Below are 21,623 nucleotides of genomic sequence, written 5' to 3'. Positions count from 1 at the left end.
TGGTGATACCACAGAGGTTGAGACCAAAGATTGTATCCTTAGCTCATGAAGGACACCTAGGTATTGTTGGTACCAAGCAAAACCTCAGGAGTAAAGTATGGTGGCCAGGTTGTGATAAAGACGCAGAGAAATTCGTCAAAACTTGCCATGGATGTCAAATCACAAGTAGGAGTAATCCTCCAGAGCCGATCCGGAGTACGCAACTCCCGACAGGACCGTGGATTGACGTAGCCGTTGATTTTCTTGGACCTTTACCGACTGGTGAATCAATCATGGTAGTGATAGATTACTACAGCAGATACTATGAGTATGCTGTGATGAGGTCCACGACCACTGAAAAAACAATACAAGCATTAGCAGAGATCTTCGCAAGATATGGATTGCCTGTTATGCTATACTCTGACAATGGTCCACAATTCATTTCAGAGACATTTGCTGAATACATGAGGACCACAGGTATCCACCATCATAAAGTAACTCTGAAATGGCCGCAAGCCAACGGGGAAGTAGAGAGACAAAATCAGTCCATTGAAAAACGATTACGGATTGCTCACGCAGAAGGATAAAATTGGCGAGAAGCATTGCTATCTTATGTGGCTGTCTATCGGGCAATGCCCCATGCAACCACAGGAAAAAGTCCTGCAGAAGCATTTTTTGGGAGAAAAATCCGCACAAAGATGCCCGAAATAAAGGAAATCTGGGATGACCAGGAGATGAAGGACCACGATGCTGAAAAGAAAGGAGCAGCAAAGCTGTACACAGACTCGAGACGTGGAGCCAGGTACTCAGACATCATGCCTGGAGATAATGTTCTGGTGAGGCATGAGAATGGTGGTAAGCTAGACACACCTTATTACCATCAACCCTACACTGTCGTATCCAGAAGTGGCAGTATGGTAACAGTCAAGTCTCCGGCTGGAGTCCTGTACAAAAGAAATGTGTTAGGTGTAAAAAGGTACCAGTCCAGAGAGACATCGAGCGAGGTGGTTGAAAGTCCAATACGAGATGCTCAACCTGAGAGACCAGATGATGTTCCCGAGGCGGTTACCAGCATTCCTGATGAAGTGACTAGAGGGCCAGAAGCACCCGAGGCCGTGGCGAGTAATGTTTCCGACGCTGAGAGTGAACAACCGAGTAGCAACGATAGTATCGCAGGAAGGCCGAAACGAGACAGGAAAGCGCCTAAACGATACGAAGACTTTGTGCCGTATTTCTAATTGTGCCCGCATTATCACAAAAGGGAAAGTTTGTGACGGTTGGAATGATAAAAGAACATTGGGACAGTGATTTGATCATATATCATAAAGTGCGTGTATGAGTGCTACATGAAGTACATTTTAGTTAGTTGAGTTATTGTATTACAGTTAGTTACGACATGTTCATGTTACATTGTGTGTAGAAGGAGTTTGAACTTGTTTGTTTGTTAGACATTGTTTGTTGGTTACGAGGGATATTGTTAAGGTGACAGTGTTTACATTTCAACATTAAGGTGTAAAGTTTATTTCTGGTAAAAGGAGGGATGTCATGATAATGCATATACATGAGATGTATTCACCTGACCGGAAGTCACATGGTATGGGAGAGAGAGAAGAGCGCGAAATGGAGGAACAATGAAAGCTGGAGAATAAAGACACAGAGATGTTTAACTGGTAAAACCTGCATTATTAGTGTTATTAACTTCACATTTCGGGCCACAAATGTGACAGTCACATGTCTGAAACTTATTCAGAAGTCACATCACCTGTCAATCAAGGTTAGATTGTGGCCACTAATTAGAGCACTCCTCACTGTTGTCTAATTTTAATCACCTAGGGGTCTCTCTCTCTCTCTCTCTCTCTCTCTCTCTCTCTCTCTCTCTCTCTTTTTCCCCCTCCCCCCCTCTGATAGCAATAGATCAATACTTGCAGTAGAGTCGCACCCCTGTTTATATTGTGTGAGCAGGGTCGACTATAGGTTTACCATTGTCTGAGTCCAACTGATGTCCGAGCTGAATGTTTGTATCATGGCTAAAGTGAAATAGGGTGAGCAGGGTCGACTATAGGTTTACCGTTGTCGGAGTCTAACTCGGAGTACAGCTGAATGTTTGTATCATCCTTTACATGAATTGGTAATTGTGTACCGTTTAATGTTCTCCCATTTGTTTCCCGTGTGTTAATAAGTAACGTGTGATTTAAATACGTGTCTAGACTCATCTCTCGTAAACCCACTAAACTTGATACTCCCCCCAACACAACATGAGGGAGGAGAGATTTAATAGGAACCTGAAGGATTACGACTTTACAAAGACGGTGGTGGGTGTGTGGAATAAGCTGCTGGAGGAGGTGATTGAACCAAGGACAGTGAAATGTTTTAGTGATATTTGGACAGATGCGGGAATAGAATGGGCTTAGGGCCAAAAGCAGGCAGATGGGACTGGTGTGGGTGGGACAAGTTCATCAGTGTGGGCCAAAGGGCCTGTTCCCACACAGAGTGACTGACTCCATCACTGCAGAGTTATTCAGAGATTAGTGGAGTAGGTGTATCTCATGTATCTCCAGCACAACGCAATCCTGTAGGTACAAACTTGGCAGTTGAACGCAGATCTACTGCAGGGCAATACATGGCCAGTGATAGGCAAAGAGGGCACTAGTATCCTCAATAGACCTCAAAATAAAGAGCCAAAATATGAGTTTACAAGCAAGGATGGACACCTTCTATTTTTTTTGTTCACACGGTATCAACAAGACCATGCAGCAGCTGTTGCCCATCCTTACCCCTAACCCCATTGTTGAGTTACTGCCATCCACAGTCCAGCTTCAAAAGGATGGTACATCTTCTTCCATGCAGATGGGTTAAATCAGACGGTTTAATATAATTATCCAGGAGCTTTATCATAATTTCCTTTTAAATTCAGGTGTTCTTTAATTGTTGAATTTAAATTCTACAACTGGCATGGTGGATCTGAATTTGCTTCACTGGATCAGTTGGATGCTGGCCCCCTATCACGATAAATGCAGTACAAGAAAGCTGGCAGGTTTAAGATCCAGTGCATACCCGTCACTTACAGCCTTGGCAGGTATTGCAGGTCCAGAGGAGAAGGCTGCAGCAGAACTGATGCTAGACCATGTCAATGGTTCATCGCAGACAGACCCAGGGTTCTGTGGTTTGGAGAGGAGTGGTGAACTTTGCAGATGTTGCCCAGATGCCGCACGGTTTCAGACTGCAGTACTGGGCTAACACTACCACATGGCTGAACACTGAAAATAGAGATGGCAAAAGTTGGTCTGGGTTACCTTGGGTACAAAATGCTGAAATTCAACTCTTTTGAGGATTAAGCTCTTTTTCAAATTCTTCCATCCCGGAATCATCCAAGTCATCTGCTGTTTGTTGTTCAATAGCTCGAGGTTTTTGCAGTGTATGGTCTGATTTATATTGCTCATTTTCTAAATTCCAGCTTTCTTTGAATATTTGGCAGCAATGAAACTGGCCGTCAGCATTTTTGCTGGGGGTTACAGCTACACTGATGGCCAGTGCAGCCACATTATAGTATTTTGTGATTTTGTACTTTGACTTGAGCTTCCGCATTGAGATAAACGGGTGTTTTAAAGCTGCTCTTGCAGAAATGCGCTGCCTGGGATCAAAGGTGAGAATTTTCTTTATGAGCCTCACCATCGTCAACTGATCAAACAGTTCCGCTTTGAGCTCCTTATCTGGGAATGTAGTTTTGGTGCTGTTGGTTGCTAGTTGGTCAAGTGAATTCAAAATTTTTGCTCTGGTCTCCAGAGGTTTCACCATCGTCTCTGCTTGATATTCATTGACTGATTTGAGCCTCCATTGATATGTTGAGTTGGGCTGATAAACCTTTTTAAAGAAGTGGTGGGTTTTTCTTGCTGTTTCCAAGAGCCGATCACTTGGCAGCCCCTGTGTTTCAGTAATATATCTGATCTGGTCATACTCATTGGTGCCGGGATAGATGGGGAAACCAAGATGAAGTTCTGCCATAACACATCCAAGAGACCACATGTCCACCTTTTCGGAGAACGGTAAGGCAAGCAGTATCTCAGGGGAGCGGTAAAATCTCGATTGAATGTATGGCCCTGCAGTGAAGCAAATGAAAATCAAGTTCAAGTTTATTTCATTGTAGATATACAACCCAATGAACAGCATCTCGCTAGACCATGCTGTACACACAAAAACACACAATGTACAATGTGTCATAATGATCACAGAAAATATTTACACACCCCCACCCACACCCACACACATCCCCCCACACACGCTCACACTCCCACACACATCCCTCCACACACCCCCCACATGCTCACACACACCCCCACACGTGCACACACCCACCCCCACACACGCATGCTCACACCCCCACCCACACACAACCCCCCACTCACGCTCACACTCCCACCTACACCCACACACATCCCCCTCACACACCACCCACACGCTCACACACAACCCCCACACATGTGCACACATCCACCCCCACCCACACCCACACACATCCCCCCCACGCATGTTCTCACTCCCATCCACTCCCACACACATCCCCCCTACACAGCCCCCCACACGCTCACACACACCCCCCACACATGTGCACACACCCACCCCCACACATGCATGCTCACACCCCCACCCACACCCACACACATCCTCCCACGCACGCTCACACTCCCATCCATCCCCACACACATACCCTCCACACACAGTTTGATTTTGCAAATTCTTTTCCGATACTTTCCCGTTTATAATTTTCTGGGTATTTTTTCAGCTCCTCAGAATAAGCTCCTCCTCATCTGTAATTCTCTTTATAAGAATTGTAAATTTTATAATTGGAAACTCAATATAATGGTGTAATTGATTTAAAGAGTTGGACTATGGGTGAGATGTTTAGGGGGAACATTTGGTGGAACATCCTCACACAGAGAGCATGGAATGAGCTGTCGGCTGAAATGGCAAATATGGGCACAATTTTGACTGTTGAAAAAATTGGATAGGTGCATGGATGAGAGGGGTATAGAGGGCTATGGTCCGGGTCCAGGTCAGTGGGTCTAGCCAGAATAATAGTTCAACACAAACTAGATGGGCAGAACAGCCTGTTACTGTGCTCCAGTGTTCTATGGCTCTATATGAACAAGGAGGTCTTGCTGCAGGAGGTCTTGCTGCAGGAGGTTCAGAAAGATGGAACTTTGAACATGGCCACAGGTTGAGTACCCTCACTCGAGGGTACAGTTCATTAGATTGATTCCCAAGATAGATTTCTGTCAGTCCTATGAAGTATGACTGAGCAAATTCGAAATATCTTCTGAAATGCAGAGGAGTGAGGTAATCTGGCTGAAATGTATAAAATTGTGGGAGCTTGAATGTGAGGAGGCTGGCTTGTTTCCCATGATTGGACAGTTTAGAATTGGAGAAGAGGTGAGAATAGTGTTGTAGAAGATGACAAGTTGAATCCTGAGTTATTATGGATGGGCAACTTTGAAAATATAACTCCTAAATTACATTTATCAGATTTTCAGTTGAAATTTGTTAAATTATCTCTGGCGATAGCAGGAAATGTATCACTGTCACTTCGAAATCAGATGTTTCATTAACATTAGGAAGATGGCAAACAGAGATTCAAAGTTGCATTCCATTAGAAAAAATTTACATATAATTTCAGAGGTAAATATTCTATATTTTTAATGCTCGTACATTGGGTTTGAAATTATAAATAATTCCTCTGAATCATCCGGAACAGAGAAGTCTTCCCTTAAAAATAAATAATATTTTCTTAGTGAAATGTTTTTTTGGATCTTTGAGTGTTTTCTGAAGCAATCCAATTCAATATATAGTTACGTTCATTATATAATTTAGTAAGTTAGATTTTCTTTTAGTGGGGGTAGTAGAGGTCAGGGGTTGGGAGGGAAGGATTAGTCAGAATTTACATGGGTTCTTTTCTGTAGTTTTTTCTTTTCTTTTTTCTTTATATAAATCAATGTGTTTAATTAAGTTTTATATTAATATGATATATGATTTTTGTCAGTTGTAATGTGTTGATTTTAAATAAAATAATTTAAAAAAAAGAGATGGGGATCGTTTGGTGCTCTGACAGCTTGTGGGCCTCTCCACTGCACATGTTGCCCAAGTTAGCTGGAGGATGGAGGCCGGCCAGCGGCTACCCAGTGCCCCACTGTGAGGCGCTGCTGTGCGAACAAACAAGCTCAAACTGCGAAGGTTGTACTACCAGCTTTAAACCTGCACACAAGGTTCAGTCTCCCTTCTGGCTCCTACCCAAGGACCAGCGTGAGCCTTTATGTGGAGCCAGTGATTGGCAGGGATTAGATGGAGCTAGCATCTCAGGTTACCTCCTTGCAGTACAGTGGGTTACCCCCTCCAGTAGGCAGGTAAGAATGTAGACAGACACAGGCAGTCACAGATAGTCCGGTGGTTGTATCACCACATCCACTTTACGGCCAATTTGCATGGGGCACACATCTTCTCCAAGGTTGACCTGCTCCGTGGGTATCACCAGATTCCCATCCACTCCAGCGATGTCCCCATCACCCCATTTGGCCAATTCGAGTTCCTCCAGATGCCTTTCAGACTCAAGAACGTGGAACAGATGTTCCAGCTCATGGACTCAGTGGAGCACGGCTTGGATTTTGTCTTCATCTACTTAGATGATATCTTGATCGCCAGCCGCTTGCACCAAGAGCATTTGACGCACCTGTGCCAACTCTACCACCGCCTGAGTAAATACGGCCTGGTCATCAACCCCGCAAAGTGCCAGTTCGGGCTGTCGGACATTGATTTCCTTGGGCAATGCTTTGACCGACATGGAGGCGTTCCCTTGCCAGCGAAAGTTGAGACCATTCACCAGTTTTCCAGGCCCAGTACAGTCAAGGGCCTACAGGGGTTCATGGGCATGATCAACTTTTACCACCAATTCCTACTGTCAGCAGCCTGAATCATGTTACCCCTGTTAGGCCTGATGTCTGGCAAGGCCAAGGAAATCACCTGAGATATGGAGTCAGCAGCAGCTTTCGAGCAGGCCATGGACATCCTTGCAAACGTCACCCTCCTGGTACACCCTTGAGTGGATGTGCCCACAGCCTTCACAATTGACATTTCCACCTCAGCAGTTGGCGGTGTGCTGGAATAACTAATTGAGGGTCAGTGGAAACCACTTGCGCTCTTCAGCTGGCACCCACGACTCCCAGAGCTGAAATAAAGCACCTTCGACAGGGAGCTGCTCACCCTCTACCTCGCCATCCGGCACTTTTGGCATTTCTTGGAGGGGTGGGAGTTCACGGGCATCATGGACCACAAATCCCCCACCTTGGTCGGCACGGCAGGAACACCACCTGTCGTACATGTCAGAGTAAACCACCACCGTCAAACACATCTCCAGGAAAAACAAGGTCGTGACCTACGCACTGCTTTGCACCTCCGTCCACTAGGTGCATTCCCTGTCCCCATGGTTGGACTACGTGGCACTCACCAAGGCACAGCAGCTGGATGAAGAAATGTCAGTCTACTGCACTCCAGTCCCTGGCCTGCAACTTGAGGACAGCCCCATCGGCCCAACATGCAGCAGGTTCCTTGTGACATGTCCACAGGCCAAGCCCAGTCCATCGTTCTAGCCACTTGGAGGCGTCGCATTTTCGATGCACTACAAGGTTTTTCCCACCCCTCTATTCGGGCAACCATCCAACAGGTGGTGGATAGATTTGCTGGCATGGCCTAGGCAAGCAGGTCAGTCACTGGGCCAGGACATACAAACACTGCCAGACCTCCAAAGTCCAAAGGCACGTGAAGGCTCCCCTTCAACTCTTCCAACTGATGCACAGGAGGTTTGAGCATGTCAACATGGACATCATTGGTCCACTGCCGGTCTCCCAAGGGGCAAGGTACCTGTTCATCATGGTCGAAAGGTTCATCAGGTAGACAGAACCCATACCTCTCGCTGACATGTCCGTGGAGTCCTGCACCAGAGTCCTCATTGCAAGTTGGGTTGCACGTTTTGGCCTGCCTGGCAACATCACCTCAGACGCAGGTTGCAGTTCACGTCCAGCCTATGGTCAGTGCTGGCACAGCTACTTGGGACCCATCTGCAGTCCAATGGCCTAGTAGAGCATTTCCACCAGCACCTGAAGTCAACCCTGGTATAGCACCTCCAAGATCCAGATTGGGTGGACGAGCTTCCATGGGTGCTTCTTGGCAACCGCACGGCTCCCAAAGGAGACAACCATGTCTTTGGCAGAGTTGGTATATGGCGCCCCACTGATGGTTCCAGGTGAATTTGTACCAGTGGCCCATGGCACAGAGGAGATACCCACGACAGTGTTCACAAGACTCCAAGAGAAGGTAGGAACACTAGCTCCTGTCCCAACCTCATGCCACAGTCTGACACCTTCCTTTGTCCCAAGGACCTCCAGGACTGCGACCTCATCTTTGTCCACAGGGGCACACACCAGACTCTATTCTAGCGGCCGTACAAGAGCCCATATGAGGCAGTGCATCAGAACAGAACCATTTGTGTCCTCAATGTGAGTAGCCATGAGGAGACCTTCACCATTGACCACCTCAAGCTGGCACACTAGGACCTGAACACCCTGTGACTTTACCACCCCCACACGGAAGAGGTCGGCCACCCAAATGGACTAAAGAGGCATTGGCCATGGACTCCACACCTCCTAACATTGGTTTTGGTTGGGGGGGGGTCATGTGGCGGCTTGTCCACACAACAGGAGAACTGGCTCACAGCATCGGGGCAAATCTGTGGCAGATCTGACTGTGAGAGCTCTGGGTGCAGGGCAAGCCCACAGCCTTGCAGCTGACGTCATAAAGGTCCCAGAAGTCACAAGCATCATCAGGTTCTGGGGAATTTAAATGCGTTTGAGAGTTCTATTAAAGTCAGTTGGTTCAACTCCCTTCCGACTCTGTGTAGTTCCTTTCCTCACTGGCCTGACTAACTACAACATACTGCACAGTAATTGGCACTTCTGGCCCATGAGCCCATGCCTCCCAAATACCCCAATGTTATCTACAACCCCCAATATGTTTTGAAGAGAGGAAAGAAACTGAGCACCCAGAGGAAGCCTACGCAGACACAGAGAGAACGTACTAACTTCTTACAGACAGTGCCAGATTTGAATTGCCATGTTAACTGTGCTGTCCTACCTTTACTCTAACCTCAGTGGTAGAGAATCCCATAGGAGCAGAAGTATGCCATTCAGCCCATTCATATCTGCCCCACCATTCAGCCGATCGTATCTGGTCTGCCATTTAATCATCTGATCCATTTTCCCCACTCAGCCCCACTGCTCACCCTTCTGCCAAAAACCTTTGATGCCCTGGGTAATCAAGAACCTATCAATCTGTACCTTAAATATACCCAATGACTTGGCCTCCACAACCACCTGTGGTAAATTCCACAGATTTGCGAAATAAATTTTCTCCACATCTCTGTTCAAAGGAGAAACCCTTCAATTTTGTTGTGCCTTCTTGTGCTGGATTCTCCCACCATAGGAAACTAACTGTCAATATCTACTTTATCCATGCCTTTGAACATTCAAAATGTTTCAATGGGACACCCTCTCATTCTCCTAAATTCCAACAAGTCCAGGCCAAGAGCTGTCAAACATTCCTCATGATGATCCTTTCATTCCCAGAATCATCCACATCAACACATCCTTTCAAGTTCATTTATTATTATCGTACAACAGTATAACTGTACAAATATAAATTTATAAGTTCAACTGAACGAAGCAGCATTCATTGGTCCTCAGTGTAAAAACAGGCACAGATTAGACGTAGCACACATACTTGCAAATTATTTATTTGCATTTATATAAAAACAAATAAATATTGTTGTAAAGTCTCGGGTGGTTAGTGTGAGCAGTTCATCAGTCATTCAGCAGTTTCGCTGCCCGTGGGAAGAAGCTGTCCTCAGCCTGGTGGTTTAGGCTCTGATACTCCTGTATTGCTTTCTGATGGGAGTAACTGGAAGGCGTTGTGTGCAGGGTTGGGGGGGGGGGGGGATCTTTAATGATTTTATGAACCCTCTTCTGACATCCTGATACATCACATCGTTGGGAGGAGGGAGACTCGAGTGGTCTGCTCTGATCATTTCTCAAACAAGGAGCCCAAAACTGCTCGCAATGCTCTGCGAGATCTCACCAGGGCCTTCTAAAGCCTCAACATCACATCCCTGCTCTTGTATTCTATTCCTCTGGAAATGAATGCCAACATTGCATTTGCCTTCTTTACCATGCAAGTTTACCTTCAGGCTGTCCTGCATGAGGTCTCCCAGGTCCCTTTGCATTTTGGAATTTTCAATTTTCTCCCCATTTAGAAATTAATCTGCCCATTTATTTCTACAAAACTGCTTGACCGTCCACCTTCCGACATTATATTTCATTTGTCACTTCTCTGCCCATTCTCCTGATCTGTTCAAGACTTTCTACAGCCTCCCCTTTTCCTTAACATCATCTGCTCTTCCACCTACCTTTGCATCTTCTGCAAACTTGGTCAAAAAGGAATTTATTCCATAATTTAAATCATTAATATATAACATAAAAAGAAGCGGCCCCCACACTGACCCCTGTAGAACACCACTAGCAATGGGAAGCCACTCAGAATATGATGCTTGTATTCTGACTCTCTGCTTCCTGCCAATCCTCTGGACCTCTTCCCATGCTAGTATTTTTCCTGTAATACTATTGGCTCTTACCTTGTTAAGTAGCCTCATGTGCAGCAGCTTGTCAAAGTCCTTCTGAAAACCCAAATACACATCATGCACTGCATCTCCCCTATCCAGCCTGCTTGTCCCTTCTCTAGCAAGACTTTCCCTTAAGGAAACAGTCGTACTGACTTTGGCCTCTTCATCCTTGGCAATTGACTCCAGCATCTTCCCAACCACTGATGCCAGGCTATAATTTCCATTCTGCTGCCTCTCTCTCTTCTTGTGGGGTGACATTTGCAATTTCCCAGTCCCCCGGGACCATGCACAATCTTTTGGCCATTACCAATGCCTCTTCTCTGCTCATTCTCCGAATTGGTCTAAGTCCTTCTGCAGCCTCCTGTTTCCTCTCTACCGCTACTTCTTTCAGGATCCATCCTTAGACCATTCAGCTTTCTGAGCATCTTCTCCCTTGAAATAGTAACTTGACTCACTTCTCCTTATCTCATTGCAAAATACATCAGCCAGTTCTCCTCTCACAAGCACAAGAGACATTTTCTTCCCATCTATTCTGACCAGCCTTGTCAGTATGAGTGCATGTTCATGCATTCCATGCTTGTCAACTGTATAACAAGAAAAACAATCCAAAGATAAAACCTACCTTTAATCTGCTGAATGTCAGGCAAAAAGCAAGCAGACCCAAAATCGATAAGCTTAACTTTGAAAGGAAACTGGGCCTTTTCAACAAGCATGATGTTTTCAGGTTTGATATCCGTGTGAACGATGGCGAGCTCCTTTAGTTTCTGCAGAGCAATCAGCACTTGCTTTGTGATGGAGCGAATATGCCTGATCGGTAGTGGTACAAACTTCTGTTGTTTCTGATACTCGTACAGACTTTGCTCTAGAAGCTCAAAGACCAGGCAAAGCTTGGAGTCATCAGTGAAGGATTCCAAAAAATGGACAATACAGAACTTGTCTGAATCCACAGATTTCAATGTTCTCAGTATTTTTAACTCACATTTGATGACTCCTTTCCAGAGATGATAATTTTTCAATATCTTTATGGCCACATAGTGGCCAGAGGTCCTTTTCCAACATTTCATCACCTCTCCGAATGTTCCCTTTCCTAAAACAGCACTGATGTCATACTCGTCAGTGTCAGAGTACAAAACAGACATCTTCAAAAGGCGCCCAAATTGAACCCATTCATTATCAAAGGAAATGCTTCACTGTCTCCAACCACAGAACATGCAACGCATTCCATTTCAGCAGCTCGCTCTGTGATGTAGTGGGCATCCCTCTGTGACACCTGGTGACCTTGTGCCCAGCAACAGAACCTGGTGATCTCAGACTGACAGCTCTGCTACCAGTTTCAAGGAGACAACAGTTCATTTATTCTAGAGTCTATCAAAATGACCCAGAATATTGACAGGATTATATATTGATTATGCAAGACAAATGTTTTGACCAAAGTGCTGCAGATGGCATATTATATTGACAAAGAACTCCTTGAACCATCCAACTCTCTTGCCCTCATCTTGTGCTGAATATACACAGTGACCCTTGTAGTCCAGGGCCTGTGGTCAGGGCTGAGCCCCATATGCTCACCACTGACCTCAGAAGAAAACTTGGGTGTATCTTTCACTTGGACTGGAGCTAAAGGCAGCAACAAAATCTTGTCTGTCAGCCAACCCTTCTGACCCACGACCTCACGCTGCCCAAATAGATTTTTGGAGGATGAGAGGAAACTGGAGCACCCAGAGGATGCCCATGCAAACACGGAGAGAACATACTTATAGTCTGTGTCAGATTTGAACCCAGGTCACTGGTGCTAAGCTAACTGTGCCAAAAATTTGTATTAAATCATCACCTTAATGCGCTCCATAATTAAAACAATGGAATAGAAACTGTATCCAATCATAAGTGAACACAATGAAGTATCTTATTACTTGCTTGAAAATGCATTGATAATGTAATGGAAGAATTAGTGTAATGTCAGATTCCTGGTTGTTTTCACCCAGTGATTGGCTGGACTAATTACTGCTGGGTTCCTTGCACCAGATTATTCCTCCTTTGAAGTCATTGTATCCAAATGGTTTGTGCTGGGTCCCTCTGGTCAGAAGCTGCCTAATCAAACTCTCTTGCTGGATTTCCAAATTGTAGGGCTGTTGCAATTATGCTAGAGGAATGTCACAGAAACAGGCCATTCAGCCCAACCCATCTGAGCCAGCATTTATGCTCCATCCAGGCCTCCTCCCATCATTCCTCACCAACTATTGGGCTAAAATTTACCCCGTGTCTGATCTTCACCTCAATATAGGATGTTCATGTGGGTTGTCAGCTCCACATTTTGAGAACCCTTTGGGTGATTTTTTTTTCTCTGAATTCCTAGATTAATGACCAGAAACCGACCACAGTTTTGGGATTTGTACATTTGCAAGTGCACACACAGAAAAAGAGAAGTTGCTCTCAATTAACTGAAGTATTGGAACATAGAACAATACAGCACAGTACAGGCCATTTTGCCCTCCATGTTGTGCTGACCCATATATTCCTAAAACAAAGTACTAAACTCTCCCTATCCCATAATCCTCTATTTTTCTTTCATTCATGTGTCTGTCTAAGAGTCTCTTAAATGCCCCTAATGGTTCAGCCTCCACCACCATCCCCAGCAAAGCTTTCCAGGCACCCACAACCCTCTGGTTTAAAAAAGACTTACCCCTGATGTCTCCCCTGAACTTCACTCCCTTCACTTTGTACACATGTCCTCTATTCCTGCCCTGGGAAACAGGTGCTGGCTGTCCACCCTATCTATGCCTCTCATAATCTTGTAGACTTCTATCAAGTCTCCTCTCATCCTTCTATGTTCCAAAGAGAAAAGCCATCTCTGCTAACCTAAATAAAGACTTATTTTCCAATCCAAGCACAATCCTGCACCTTCTCCATGGCTTCCACATCCTTCCTATAATGAGGTGACCAGAACTGAACACAATACTCTAAGTGTGGTCTTACCAGAGATTTATAGAGTGGCAACATAACCTCTCTACTCCTGAACTCAATCCCACTATTAATGAAGCCCGACATCTCATAGTCCTTCTTAACTATCCTATCAACCATTGGGGAGATCTTGAAGGATGTATGGATTTGAACCTCAAGGTTCCTCTGTTCATCCACATTCTTAAGTCACCAACCATAAACCCTGTACCCAGCCTTCTGGTTTGTCCTTCCAAAATGCATCACCTCACATTTATCCAGATTGAATTCTGTCCTAACACTTTACTGCCCAACTCCGCATCCTGTCAATATCCTCTTGTAATCTTTGACAACCTTCAGGTCCATCCACTACTCCTCCAATCTTCATGTCATCCACAAACTTTCTGACCCATCCTTCCATCTCTTCATCCAGGTAATTTATAAAAATCACAAAGAGCAGGGATCCCAGAATAGATCCCTGCAGCCCCTTCACTAGTCATTGACCTCCAGGCAGAATACTTTCCTTCCACTACTACCCTCTGCTTTCTTTCTACAAGCCAATTTTTTATCCACACAGTCTATGTTCCACTGATCCTATGCCTCATGACTTTCTGGATGAATCTCTTGTGGGGGGGGGGGGGCCTTGTCAAATGCATGTAGACCACATCTAATGCCCAATGCTAGTAATGTCATTGACTACTGACTGATTCTTTCCCATTGAAAATCCACACCTTGCATATCCAAGTTGCGTCCTAAAATCAGTGGGACTCTGGTTCTGGTGATGCACACACAGGAGAGGTAGTGCTTGAAAGCAGGCGATACCAGACAGGTATGAACAGCTGCTCCCACACCATAACAGCTGGCCATTCCAGATCCAAAATGGATAGATAATCATCTTTGTAAGGATTTGCAAAATATTTCTTGATTTTCTTTTTTCATGTTAATGGAATTTACCTGCAAAACAATTTTATTGTGTGGCCAATATTTCTTCTTTTATATTTTTTTTTATTTTTCACACTATGAAGCATATTAACCAAAATACACTCAAACATTTCCCTCTTGAATATACACAGAGTCATTTTCTCCCCTTTCCCCCCCCTCCCTCCTTCCCATCCCCCTCCCTACCCATTAAACATTCTACATGTATAATACAATAAACCCATTAAACAATGTCATCACCCAATGAAAATAAACAAGAAAATTGTGTCATCTACTTTTACACACTGGGTCAGTTCATTTCGTCTTCTTCTCATTCTATCATTTTAGGGGTGGAGGTCCGCGGTAGGCCCTCTCTGTTGCGTTCCATGTAAGGTTCCCAAATTTGTTTGAATACTGTTGTGAGAGATGAGTAAAACTAATATGAAAATATGAAAGATGAGGAAACTAGTATGGATATATGTGTAATGAATAAAGCCAGTATGAAAAGGATAAGGATAGATATTAGAATGTGGGAAGTAGAGTTAGTCTGAATAAGATAAGGGTCTTCTAGCCTTTTAGACAAAATCAGCAAGTTCCGCATATGTAATTAGTAAGCCTTAGACAGAATTAGCAAGTTCTGCATATAAAGAAGTTTGTAGCCCTGAGGGTCGGGAAGGTGTGAATAAGAACAAAGGCAGGTTTGTGAATAAGGACAATAAGGACAATGACATGATGGGACACCGACAGGATACCCCCTGGTCCTCCAAGTTCACAGAAAACAGAACCTAGCAGACAGGATTGCCTAATGCCAAACTCATTCAGGAGACAGAAGAATGTAAGAGGGAGGGTATTTCTATACTGAAATCAACTGTATAAAAGTTGGGTGAGCCCCAGTGTGTGTGTGTATTCCCAGGGTAAGGGGAAAGCACCCAACTTTGCATTGTTGTATAATAAATGTTCTTTGTTCTCAATTTTTGTCTTGAGCGATTTCTGTGAAGATACTCCTGTTTCTCACACTGTGACTTTATTTTTTTAATTATATGTTATTTTTTCCAATGGAATACATTTATTCATTTCTATGTACCATTGCTGTACTCTCAGGCTCGCTTCTGATTTCCAGGTTGACATTATACATTTTTTTGCTACAGCTAAGGCTATCATAATAAATCTTTTTTGTGCTTCATCCAATTTGAGGCCTAATTCTTTACTTCTATGTTACTTAGAAGAAAGATCTCTGGATTTTTTGGTATGTTGCTTTTTGTGATTTTATTTAATACCTGATTTAGATCTTCCCAAAATGTTTCCACTTTCTCACATGCCAAATTGCAGGTACTGTTGTTCCAATTTCCTTCTTACAGTGAAAACATCTATCTGATACTGTTGTTTGTTTAACTTTTGGGGTGTGATGTATAGCCTGTGTAACCAATTATATTGTATCATGCGTGTGAGAGATGAGTACAACTGATGTAAAAATATGAAAATGAAGAAACTAAAATTGATACATGGGTAAATGAATAAAGCCAGTATGAACAGGATAAGACATGGATATTAGAATGCAGGAAGCAGAACCAGTCTGAGTAAGATAAGAATCTCCTAGCCTTTAGACAGAATCAGCAAGTTCTCTGTATGAATGAGATAAGGATAGACAATAGATAATAGAATGTAGGAAGTAGAGTTAGTCTGAATGAGATAAGGGTCTTCTAGCCCCAGATAGAATTAGCAGGTTTGCATATGTAATTAGTAAGCCTTAGACAGTATTAGCCAGTTCTACATAGGAAGAGGACACAGCCCTGAGGGTCAGGAAAGAGTAAATTAGAACAAAGACAGGTCTGTGAATAAGGACAATGAGGATAATGACATGATAAGACACTGACAGGATACCCCCTGGTCCTCCAAGTGCACAGAAACAGCACGTAGGCAGGCAGGATTGCCTAATGCCAAACCTCTCCAGGAGGCAGAAGAATGTAAGGGGGGGTATTCCTATACTGAAATGAACTGTATAAAAGTTGGGTGAGCCCCAGTGTATGTGTGTATTCCCAGAGTAAGGGGAAGCACCCAACTTTGCATTGTTGTATAATAAATGTTCTTTGTTCTCAATTTTTGTCTCGAGCAATTTCTGTGAAGGTACTTCTGTTTCTAACAAATGGGGGCTCGTCCGGGATCCCACTCCCTCCACTGACAGAGTGCCCGACGACGGGGGTAGGTGCACCCAGCTGATTCAGCTGGACTCACAGACGAAGGGTGACTGGTCAGTGGATGAAGCGAGTGATATCCGAGAAGAGGCATTGAGAACAAACAATGAGAGGAAGTTAAGGAAGCGCGCTACTGGAACTCGGTAAGAGGAATTTTACTTGCCTGTTAGTATGGGAGGTGTGGGTAGCAAGGAAGAGAATCCTGGTGAAGCATGTGAGAATCAGATAACCAAGCAAAGCCCATTGGGATTAAAGTTATCTGATTGTGGCGCGGGAAGAACCCGTGGAAAGATACCATGGTCAGGTATTGTTGTCTGGAATGGGTTAAAAGCCCGATTAAAGGGAGCTCTGTATACTGGCCAAAGCTCGGATCCGAGGAAGACTGGATGTGTCAAGCATTGAATATTTGGCTCTATCAAAACCAAAGAGATAATCTTGAGAGCAGGGAATATGCAGCCTGCTGGCTCAGGGAATCATTTGATCAACTGGTTTTGAATCAAAAAAGAATGCAAGGACAAGAGAGATGAGAAACCTTTTGTCCCCGAACTACAAGGATGGGATGTGTTACATTCCCTTCCTCCACCTTATGTTCCTCCTAAGCCGGCTCCTATCTTTCCTCGCCCTCCTATGCTCTACCCTTCTGCACCTTCCCCTCCTCCCCCACAGCTGGAGAAAAGAGATGAAAGTAGGAGTGGTATGATGACCCTTCACAAAGTACTCGATTACCACCTTTATTGACAAGAGAGAGAGGCAACTTTAATTCAGAGTAGTGTGAGACCCTCCGGGAAGAAAGGGCAGAACCCTTTGATTCATTTCCCAGAGATCAGGAACCTAGACATAATAAGCCAGAAACTAACTGGATGAGACCTTTACGGGAAGTTCCCATGGGAGGGTGTCTCGGTTTTGTAAATGTGCCCCTGACTAGTCCAGAGGTGTGTAATTTTAAGAGAGAATGCCCAATGCAAGCCAGGGAGACACGACCTTACGCACTGATATGTTGGAATATAGGGGTTAATTAATCATAGAAAATATGTAGAATATATGCTTATGTACTATTCAGTTTGTATACATGAATCCAGTACTATGTAACAATTTAATATTTACCTTATGGTGAAGGGAAAGAGTAATGTAAGTAAGGGGCAGCCACAGTATGTAGCAAAGTTGGCTGATTACAGTAGGTTTAGAATTGCCTGCTCCCAAAATACAAAAGAGAGGATATGTATGAAACAATTTAGTAGAAATGTTAAGGCAAAAGGAGGTGTTGATTAGCACAAACAAAAAGAATCCTGACAGAGACTGTCAAAAACAAAGAGAATGGAATCAGTAAGAAGCTAAGACAGAAGGAGGTGTTTAGTAGAACAGAAGAACCCATGGACAAATTAGAACAAAGAAATAATTAGAAATATCTGGGGTATGAATTGATTTCTGATCAAAACAACAGGATATTCTGACCTTGAGGATTAAAAAAAGATGGGAGCTCTACACCCCAGATAACTGCAGAGCAGGAAATTACTTGTGATAAATCTTATGCAAGAAATCTAGCAAAGGAAGCCAACTTTTGTTCTGTATGATAAGGTTGAGCTATATAAACTGTAGAGACTGGACAGTAGAGGTCAGTCTTATGGAATAGCTCACTGTGCAGGTGACCTATGAACTAATGACTGAACCAGAGCTCTGTTAAGCTTTATTCTTATGCTGTGTAATAAACTGATTCTCCTATAACTTCATTTAACAAACACGCTGGACTCAGATGCCCCATAGTAAATGGTTTAGTCTGATTGACCTCAAAGATGCTTTCTGGACCTGTCCATTAGCAACAAAGAGCAGAGACATGTTTGCCTTTGAATGGGCAAATCCTTTTACTGGACGTAAGAATCAATACCGGTGGACTGGCCTTCCCCAGGGCTTTACAGAATCACCAAATTTATTCGGTCAGGTCTTAGAATCCTCAAGGATGCGCTGAACAATTAGATCAATTTTTGGGACCAAATACATATACCTGGGATGAGTTAACATCTATCTTTAAAACACTCTTTACTTTGGCATGACCAGGGAATAACCCAGCTTCTACAGATCACACAAAAAGCATTTGTCCAGAGGTCTGAGGATAAGCAGAAAGGAAAGGCTAAGATTTTGATGCAGGCAGTCAAGGGAGTAGTGGAGAAACAACAAGGAAAGGGTAGGGACTGTGTGCCAGCTCCTGGACATTGGGAGAAGCGCCAGGAGTGGGAGAGTAGAGAACAGAGATAATTTCATAAATAACAACTTCTTACTTCAGTCACTGACCAATATTAATTAAAATTCATGCTGAAATGTAAATGTCATAAATATGTAAGATAAAGAAAGGATCTTGTGTGTAAAGTTGCTGGACCAGCCAGTTGAAGGGGGAGTGTGCATGTCCCTTTAAGCCCATTGTGGCCCTTGAAATTGAGGCTTCATGCTCCTGTCTTGCAGTTAGAGGTATGGAGCCCTATCAATAGATTTAGTACATTTCTTCTACACATTCAGCAGTCAAGGTCCGTGAGTTTAAAGATTGCCCACCTCTGGAGAATAAAGAAACCTCTGGGGATTTCAATAAGTTTAATGATTGATTTCTCTGGTGCATTTTCCTCCGGAGCAAAATTAATGCCTCACCACAATTTCTCTATATTGCCGCTGTAATTTAGTTCATTAACTCCCCCCCATTCATCAGGTTTATATTTAAATCCGGTCGTGCGGAAGTTACATTGTAAATAATCGTGGAGGTAAACCCTGCGCTACTGGATTTAGCTTAATGGAGAAATAAACCTGCGAACTGGTCTATGGTGGTGTGTGAGTACTGCAATAGGTGGAATATGATTTAAATTGGTGGCATAGTTCATAACAATTGGGTGCATAGGAATAATAATATCATTAATAGCTCACAGATCTTGTACCAGATGCTATTCAGTACGTCTCGCCTTCAGGACTGGAAGATTGGCATGTTACAGAGAAATTGGCATGGCACCAATATTTCTTGATTCAATAATGACTCCACAAGCTCCAGGATTCATGCAGCAGAACTTTAAGTGGAATATAATAGAAACTAGCCTGTACTTAAATGATTGTGTGTGCAATCTTTAAATTTTTTGGTGCTGGTTTTAGTCTGTTTTAAATAAGGCCAGCTCCTGTGAGCTGTGGCACAAGGCATTTAATGTTTAAAATTACAATAGCGATGTTAAATAATCATCAAATTCGTTGTCGTCGGCAGTGACAAAGACATGTCTTATTCCCACTCTGCTATTTTAAAATAAATTCATTTAGAATATAGTTAATATCACTCGCTGAATCATTATGGCTAATTGTGTACTTAAGGCAGAACTAAAGGTTGAATATCTTTCAAGTTCTTGTGCTGCAATGTCTGTTATGTACTCACTCTAACAAATTGCAGGTTGGTTGCCCCATACAGACAAGCAGCTTCAACTGCGTTTTAATAAGGTCTAATATATTCAAAACCCATGGAAATATGGTTTGTGTTTCTTTTTACAATTATTCTAAATATAACATTTACACTAACACAAAGAAAAGTCAGATTGTTATGGTAAACGGTATCTTGCCCCAGAATGATTTTGGAAACTATTGTAAAAAAAAACAGATAAGGCATTAAATTGCAGCTATTCACTTTTAATTAGCATTTCACCAAGTAAACAGGATCGTGAACTTATTCCTGGGAATACATTGGCAGTTAATTAAGACAGAAGGGTTTATTAGTTCCAAACCCACCCCTAGAATATCCTATTCATTTTATTAAATCTGGTGATTGGGTTTATGTCAAAGCATGGCAAGATAACCAACTGAAACCTGTCTGGGATGGCCCCTATTGTGTACTTTTAATTACAGACACTGCCGTGCGAACTAAAGAAAAAGGCTGAAGCCACATCCAACGAATTAAATCAGCTAGTGAACCACAGAATAACAACATTGATAATCTACCCTCCACCTGGCGTGCAGTCCTTCATCCTTCTGATCTCAAAGTTACACTACGCCGGGATAAAGTGCCGTAATGTTGTTTTTAACATTTACTGTATTGTTTACTTGTTGCTTCCCAATTTCTGGGACATCACTTAATTACTCACAATGTATTAAGTCCTCCTGGAATAGGGGCAGCAGATGTGACAATTTTTTTCCTTTAGAATGTAGACAGGTCATAGATATAATGTATAGTCATAGTGGGATATGGGTTAACAAGGGATTCCAACACGGACCAGGTAAACTGAACAGCTTTAGTGGAGTAGATTTAATTTGTATTTTAGCTTTCACAGGTATTAAAGACAGGAGTTTTAAAGGGCTAGCACAAAGGAGATGGTGGGACAAAGACAGGCAGAATGCTAGTCAGGATTGTACATGTGGCAGAGATAGAGTTAACACATATGCTAATTTACACAGACAGGCTTGGACTCACAAGTTCAATGATACTAATGTTCAATGATACATATGCTAATGTTAGGAGACAAGCTGCAACACACAAGTTAAACGATAAGAAACAACCCTCCCCAACTTGGTCTCTTCTCAAACATCCTTTGGGTCCCTCAGACATTCAGAATGATAAGCACCACCTCGTTAAAGGGAGTTCCAGTTGTAAACGACGTGAGCTGCTACAGAACGCTAAAGCTGCTTGGCATTTAAATCGTTTAATCAGACTCCAGACAGCCTTGGACATCATCATCAAACAGAGAGCAATGGCCCTGAATTTAGGGGCTGAAGAAAAACGACAGATACGAGCCACAGTTCAACAAAACCGCCTGGCTCTCGATTACTCGTTGGCTGCTGAAGGCAGCGTTTGTGAAAGACTGGTTAAGGACAATGCTCACAATGGTCAGGCGGTTAAAGACAGTTCTTCAGGAGTTCGAAAATCTTCCCATGCCCAG

The 21,623-nt window shown here is 43.5% G+C and overlaps 1 protein-coding gene across 1 annotated transcript; it reads right to left on the bottom strand.

Annotated features, from left to right (window-relative positions):
• Window positions 1-1,168: 1,168 nt before the first annotated feature.
• LOC138743681 (homeodomain-interacting protein kinase 4-like) lies at window positions 1,169-11,896 on the bottom strand. The gene is made up of 2 exons (XM_069899266.1): window positions 11,316-11,896; window positions 1,169-4,076 (listed from the first exon to the last, which is right to left on the bottom strand). The coding sequence occupies exons 1-2, from the start codon at window positions 11,830-11,832 to the stop codon at window positions 3,295-3,297; spliced, it is 1,299 nt and encodes a 432-aa protein (XP_069755367.1). The 5' UTR covers window positions 11,833-11,896; the 3' UTR covers window positions 1,169-3,294.
• Window positions 11,897-21,623: the final 9,727 nt, after the last annotated feature.

The sequence above is a fragment of the Narcine bancroftii genome, chromosome 9, assembly GCF_036971445.1.
Source record: "Narcine bancroftii isolate sNarBan1 chromosome 9, sNarBan1.hap1, whole genome shotgun sequence".
NCBI classification, from domain to species: Eukaryota; Metazoa; Chordata; class Chondrichthyes; order Torpediniformes; family Narcinidae; genus Narcine; species Narcine bancroftii.
This window is presented reverse-complemented; position numbering and strand designations above follow the sequence as displayed.

What these genes read in the sequence shown, in the direction of transcription:
- LOC138743681 (XM_069899266.1), bottom strand. Translation starts at nt 11,832, where the DNA reads ATGTCTGTTTTGTACTCTGACACTGACGAGTATGACATCAGTGCTGTT. An exon ending in TGACATTCAGCAGATTAAAG is followed by an intron (nt 4,077 to 11,315) that starts GTAGGTTTTATC and finishes GCTTCACTGCAG; the next exon opens with GGCCATACATTCAATCGAGA.